General features: G+C 44.2%; 1 protein-coding gene across 4 annotated transcripts; it reads left to right on the forward strand.

Moving 5' to 3' along the window:
• Positions 1-1,488: 1,488 nt before the first annotated feature.
• Positions 1,489-6,708, forward strand: FIGNL1 (fidgetin like 1). Of its 4 annotated transcripts, none has more exons than XM_042248337.2 (3): positions 1,489-1,652; positions 3,262-3,356; positions 3,865-6,708. In XM_042248337.2, exon 3 carries the CDS (start codon positions 3,875-3,877, stop codon positions 5,906-5,908), a length of 2,034 nt encoding a protein of 677 aa, XP_042104271.1. In that variant the 5' UTR covers positions 1,489-1,652; positions 3,262-3,356; positions 3,865-3,874; the 3' UTR covers positions 5,909-6,708. The 4 variants fall into 4 exon arrangements, with proteins under 4 accessions (XP_042104271.1, XP_042104270.1, XP_042104273.1 ...); XM_042248336.2 differs by having other exon boundaries at positions 1,489-1,558; XM_042248339.2 differs by having other exon boundaries at positions 1,489-1,535.
• Positions 6,709-7,047: the final 339 nt, after the last annotated feature.

The following is a 7,047-nucleotide window of genomic DNA, read 5'->3' on the forward strand; positions in this document are numbered from 1 at the left end:
TTATATAATACAAATTCTCCAAAATGCTATCACTAAAACTTTGGTGATGAAAATCACTGAAAATTGCTATTTCCCAAATATGTAGTATTGATATGATTTCTAAATATACAAGTAGAAAAACAGCTAGTAAACAAAGCTATTAAGCTGGTCTTAAGATAATGTTTTTAATTTTCATTTTTTTCTGGGTAATTATAATAACTAGTAAATTATTTAGTATATTATGAAGAATTACAATAAAAAGTCTTTTGTTACTATCTAATCCAAGAGATGAATTGTGAGCTACCCTTTTCCCTTGTTTATTTTTAAAAGGTATTGTCCAATCATTCCCTTTTATTTTATACCCACTTTAAAAAATGTTTAAAGAAAGGTCCTAAAAGAAGTGTTCCATCTCACACTCCTTTAGGACTGCATTTCAATGTCAGCTGCTGTTAGTTGCTCCAGGAACTGCACATTCGTTTTCTCCATCCCTGGTGCCAGGCGCTCACTTTCTGGGGAAGCAGTGCCCACAGGCAGGAGAGGAGGAGGCCCTGTGGCTTCCCAAGGAGCGTCTCCTGTTCGCTCTCTGAGAGAGGTACTCAGGAGGGCACCCTCTTCCCCAGCGCGGCCCCTTCTTGCTTTAAACCAGAATATGTCAGCAGGTTCCTGGGGTTGTAGGTGTGCCCTTGGGACACTGAGATGATGAGCCCAGGTAGGATGATGGCAGGATGAGAAGGCGGGAAGATGGTCCTTTGTGACCCCCTCAGCTCATTCCATCAGACTCCACACTTCCCAGGTGACTCATGGCATGAACTATTAAGTTGGTGCAAAAGTGTGGTTTTTTGCTTCGTTGAACTCTGCCATTTGATACTGGAATACATTCTTAAATGTGGTTATGTTATACATCATTTTCATGCTCATTTCTTACTTCATGTTTTTTGCTAATGAATTATTACTTGCTGTTTACTTTATATGTATTTTATACTATGGAAATGATGCTAGAGAAAAAACAAATTTGAGTGATTTTCTTATTTGAGTTCAAAATGGGTCATAAAGCAGCTGAGACAACTTGCAACACACTTGGCCCAGAAACGGAACTCAATACCCAGAGGTGGCTGTGAGGGGTATTCCGTTCCTTGTCCTGCGCCAGGACAGTCCCTGGGAAGAAGGGCATGCTTCCCAGTCTTCCAGGAGCAAGTCCTCCAGGACCTACGGAACAAAAGGACGCCCTGGCTGAGTGACGTGGGGATTTGAGATGCGGATTCTGAGTTTAAAAATGGGTGAGAGGGAGGCTCGTTCCTAAGGGAAACAACCAAACCAACTCTCCCAGGGAGCTGGTCAGAGCTTGAGCTTGGTAACCGAGACACGGGGGCGGGGCCGGGGCGGCACTCAGACCCCGCCCCCGGAAGCCTACAGCGCTTCCCCGCCCGCGCTCTCAGTGTCTCACAGACTCACGCACGCCGGGATGCACGCACGCCGGCACGCACGCACGCACGGCGGGGCTGAATCGGCAGCAGTGCGCAGGCGCACACGGTCCGCGCGCTTTTCGGAAGCCGCAGGTTGGCGGGGAGAGCCTTGAGGGGTAAGGCCGGGGTGGGGCGCGGGGCCGGGAAGGCTGAAGGTGCGAGTGGCTCCATGTGCGGGCAGGCCGACCCGGGAGTGTGGTCTCCCGGCTGGTAAGGCTCCAGCAGCGGCGGGTCCGGAGCCGGCCTCTGGGGAGGCGGTGTCCCGGGGGCCGGGCGGGCGGCGCTCTCCGGAGGTTCTGCGGTGTGAGGCGGAGCCAGGCCTGGGGCCAGAAGGAAGGGCCTGCACCCGAGGTCAGGGCCAGCGGGCAGTGGGCGGTCCCTCCCTGTGAGCGCCGCAGGGTCCGCCATCCGCAGCCCGGTCAGCGCGGTGACCACTGTCCCCGGGGACGTTCCTCCGGGTGCAAGGGGAGGGTCGGTGTGCTGGGAAGCACCTACCGTCTGGATCAACAGCGCATCCTACAACGGGCAGGGAAAACCCCAGAAGATGGGACTGCATCTCATACATCACTGCCGAATAACGTTGTAGAGATCTAGGAAGTGGTGCCCGGGGCCAGGCTGTGCTGCTGAGGGGCGCTGGCCAAGCCGTCTTTGGTTTGTGTGTCCCTTCGGTGAATGATTGTGTTGAAAGGAAAAAGGAAGACTTGAGAGGTGAATGTTAAAGAAATCGGAGAGGGTGGAAAGGAAAGAGCAGGGTATTGGGGGACAGTGATTAGAATGCTGAGCCTTTGGAAGAATCCCAGGGTTGCAGATGATTTTAAGGTGGGATGACGCTGTGGGAGAGGAATAGGATGTTCATAGTAACAAGAAAGTTGGTTGTAAGTGACTTCCAAGTCACCTTTCTTGCAATTTCTCACTTCTGGTATTGTGGGATTAAAATAGGGTAAAATGGAATAGTGGAAAGAGGGATAAATTGTCACGAGATGTCAGTTCTAGTTTTGACTTTATAGCTGTAAGCAAATTAGGATCTTAGTGTTGTTTATTTTTTTCAAAAATATTACAGAGGTTTATGAACGCCTACTACAATATGACTGATTCTTTGTAGGTTTCATGGGAGAAAGCTGTATTAAGCATGGCTCTTGCACCAAAAGAACCTGCTGATTATTAAGCTATATTTACATGTAATTTCGAAAGTAAAATTTAAAATACATAAAGTTCTTGGTTTTTACTCTACTGCAGTACCCTTAGGAAGCTTCAACATTTTCTTACACATTTTTCTTGTGGATTGTCAGGTAAATTCTACATATCCACCAACATTCATCTACAGTTCTGTAAAAATAATTTTAACTTAATGGAAGGAGGCTTGTAAGACTAGCATGAGGGGGAAAAGATCTAAAATAAAGCACCTTACTACCAACTGGTTCTCATATTTCATCACAACAGCTTCGCTTTGTAAAGAATCCTGTGGAACTGGGAAATTGTGAGAGATTCTGGGGCATCGTGTTTTAAAGTGCTCATCTACCTGTTCCAAATCCTTGGAAACATTTACTGTGTGATAATTGTTCCTGTCTGTTATCTGTGACCTTTGGTGGCACTGTGAAGGGGCATTTTGTCCATGGTAAAGTGCACATGAACTGCAGTGAAACTGCTCATATGTGAATTCTGGCACCATTGCTCACTGGCTGTGTGACCTCAGCTTAAGTTTCTGAACTCTCAGCCTCAGTGTCTGCATTTGTGCAGTAAAGAGGCTAATAGTAATTTTCAGCTATTTTCATATTCATTATTTGACTTGATTCTCACAGTGATTTCTCTTATTTTACAGATAAAGCTGAAGGCCCAGCAGTAGGAAGAAGCCACCATGACATTGTTCCTCTGACTGTCCTTAGAGACCAGACTTAGACCTCTCTGCTTGACTTGGTTTGTTTTGCTTTGCTTGTCTCTAGTTCCATTGTTTTCCATGTTGCTGCCACTGTCTTTGATCTTCCTGCATTTAGTGTTTGTGGTGGTTCTGGGGAGAGTGACCTATTAACTACCTAGGCCCATGGCCCTGACAGGACCCAAGACTTTTCAGAGGGTGGTCCTTTGAAGTGCCCTCAGAATGCCACTGGGCATTCTGGTCACTGACACCACCCTCTAAACCTTGTGAATGTTTTTCCTATTCACAGGGAAAATTGTTATATAACTGAAACAGTTTAACCCATAACAGAGCATTATTGACTCTTTAATCTTTTATATCTTGAATGTTTGAAAGCTATGGTTAAATAGATTTTTCCACTATAAACAGCCTTTCCTTATAAATTTGCTTCATAAATAAAAAGTCCAGTGTGTTTTCCTTAAGATGGGCAAAGATTTTAAAAGTATGTTAAAAGTGTTATGTCTTTGTTTTCTTCTAAACTGAATTTTTTTTCTTTGTTATTTGTCATAGAGCCTCTAAAATGCAGGCCTCCAGCTCCAGGTCTGTACACCTGAGTGACTGGCAGAAGAATTACTTTGCACTTACATCTGGTACATGTACACCTGGACAGAAGGCAGATGCCTACCGAGCGCAGATACTCCGCATTCAGTATGCATGGGCAAACTCTGATATCTCCCAGGTCTGTGCTACTACACTGTTCAGAAAATATGCAGAGAAATATTCTGCAGTTATTGATTCTGACAATGTTGAAACTGGCTTGAATAACTATGCAGAAAGCATTTTAACTCTTGCAAGATCTCAGCAAACTGACAGTGACAAATGGAAGTCTGGATTGACAGTAAATAATGTGTTCAAACTGAGCAATGTGCAGGAGATGATGCGTGCTGGCAAGAAATCCAAAGACTCTCAGTTGGCGCCTGCTGATGCATCACTAGTCATCCACAAAGAGGCCACTGTCTTTGACCTTCCTGCATTTAGCGTTTGTGGTGGTTCTGGGGAGAGCAACCTGTTGACTAACTCAGCCCATGGTGCTGACAGGACTCAAGAGTTTGCAGAGGGTGGTCCTTCTTTGAAGTGCCCTCAGAGTGCCCAGCCACCTCTGGTCATTAACACCACTAAGACGTGTCCTGTAGCCTCAGCACCTTTTGGTGAGTCAGCCCTTGCAAAGTTCCATGCCAAACCATTATTTGGGAATGTCAAAACGGAAAATAACAGCTTTATAAAAGGCAATATAGGTCTCAATGTGTTCTCATCTAATCAGTCTTGTTTTCCTTCTTTCTGTGAAAATACACGGGACAGAAAAGCTTTTTACGGTGCTGGCACCACTGATGCACTTTCCACCCCAATACTGAATAAGGCTTTTAGTAAAACAGAAGATAATGGCCAAAGAGGGGAGAGCAGCCTGCCTGCTTTTAAAACTGCAAAGGAACAGTTATGGGTAGATCAGCAGAAAAAGCACCACCAGCCCCAGCGTGCATCAGGGTCTTCATATGGTGGAGTGAAAAAGTCTCTGGGGGCTGGTAGATCCCGAGGGATATTTGGAAAGTTTGTTCCTCCTGTACCTAAGCAAGATGGGGCAGATCTGGGTGGGGGGATGCAGTATAAGCCTCAGGGTGCAGGTGCTGCAGACCCAGCACATCCCATGGACGAGCGTCTGAAGAACTTGGAGCCCAGAATGATTGAACTTATTATGAATGAGATTATGGATCAGGGACCTCCAGTAAACTGGGAAGATATCGCAGGCGTGGAATTTGCCAAGGCCACCATAAAGGAGATAGTTGTGTGGCCCATGTTGCGGCCAGACATCTTCACTGGCCTACGAGGACCCCCTAAAGGCATTCTGCTCTTTGGTCCCCCTGGCACTGGTAAGACTCTGATTGGCAAATGTATTGCTAGTCAGGCTGGGGCAACGTTCTTCAGTATCTCTGCTTCCTCCTTGACTTCCAAGTGGGTGGGTGAGGGGGAGAAAATGGTCCGTGCATTGTTTGCTGTAGCAAGATGTCAGCAACCAGCTGTGATATTTATTGATGAAATTGATTCCTTGTTATCTCAACGTGGAGATGGTGAGCATGAATCTTCTAGAAGGATAAAAACCGAATTTCTAGTTCAGTTAGATGGGGCAGCCACATCTTCTGAAGACCGTATTCTAGTGGTGGGAGCAACCAACCGGCCACAAGAAATTGATGAGGCTGCCCGGAGAAGGCTGGTGAAAAGGCTGTATATTCCCCTCCCAGAAGCTTCAGCCAGGAAACAGATAGTAGTTAATCTGATGTCCAAGGAGCAGTGCTGCCTCAGTGAGGAGGAGCTCGCGCTGGTGGTGCAGCATTCTGACCGGTTCTCTGGGGCAGACATGACTCAGCTGTGCCGGGAGGCGTCTCTGGGTCCTATTCGCAGTTTGCAGGCCGTTGACATTGCCACCATAACGCCTGATCAAGTTCGCCCAATAGCTTACAGTGACTTTGAAAATGCTTTCAGAGCTGTGCGACCTAGTGTGTCTCCTGAAGATTTAGAGCTTTATGAAAACTGGAATAGGACTTTCGGTTGTGGAAAATAAATGGGACACTTAGGATGGCATCTTTGTAGTCTTGTCTTTCCCCTTTTTATTATAGCAAGGAAATTAATGAATTGTGAAATGTATATTCTGAATCTGTACCTTAAAATAAAATATAACAATATGTTAACTTTTACAATTGATTGACTTAGACTATATTAATATAAGCTCAATTTTCATTCCAGTTGTTTCCTGATATTTAAGCCTATACATACAAGATAGGAATGCACTTTTTTTGTTTTGTTGCTAAGAAGTCTTTTCAGGATGTATACTGTGATGAATAGTAAGCTCAAACAAATTTTTTAAAAATGTGATTTGTGTATGAAAATGTATCTGACTTACATGCATGTTTTATTGAAGACGGTTTCTTGTGAGGATCACATCATGCTTAGTGTTGGCTAGTATAGTGGTTTACTTTAGAAACTGAGTGTTGTTTACTGTTGTTTAATGATCTCAACCAAAGCTAGAGTAAAAGTGCCAGTTTTTACTTTGTTCTGGCATGTAACCTCTTATGGTTTCCTTCCTTTACCAAGACTGAACATGTTCAGAAATGGGTGTAATCTAATATCAGAGGCATCCACAGAACAGAACGGGTAAGAATGTGTTTTTCTAGGGGGTAGGTGATGTTTACAATTAATATTTTATTTGACACTATAGCCTGTAGGGTTGGTTTCATTCAAAAATGTTCTTAGGTTTTTCAAATAGACTGTTTCATATTACAAATAATACATGTTCTGTGTAGAAACATAAAATAGAGGTGAACAAAAGAAAATAAAAATCAGTTACCTTACCATTTTGAGGAACACACTGTTAACATTTGTGTTGCTTCTTCCAGATGTTTTATACAGGAGTAGGGTTGTGCTCTGTGTTCTTGTTTGTAGTTCGCTTTTTTCTTTAAAGTATATGAGTCATCATCATCTTCCACATTAACATCTATGACATCTTCCCTTATGTAAGTGCCTGGGATCCTATGGTATGGGTGGCCTATGATTTAGTCAGCCCTCTGTTGGAGGACATTTAAATCAGGTCATTAGGTTCACCTTTTGTTTATTGTAAACAAAAATATATTAAATGCCTTAGTGATCTTTTGAAAGTTATATACATTTCTTGTATAAAATTCTTGGATTAAGGATTTTTTCAGG

The sequence above is a fragment of the Ovis aries genome, chromosome 4, assembly GCF_016772045.2.
Source record: "Ovis aries strain OAR_USU_Benz2616 breed Rambouillet chromosome 4, ARS-UI_Ramb_v3.0, whole genome shotgun sequence".
In the NCBI taxonomy this organism is placed as follows: domain Eukaryota; kingdom Metazoa; phylum Chordata; class Mammalia; order Artiodactyla; family Bovidae; genus Ovis; species Ovis aries.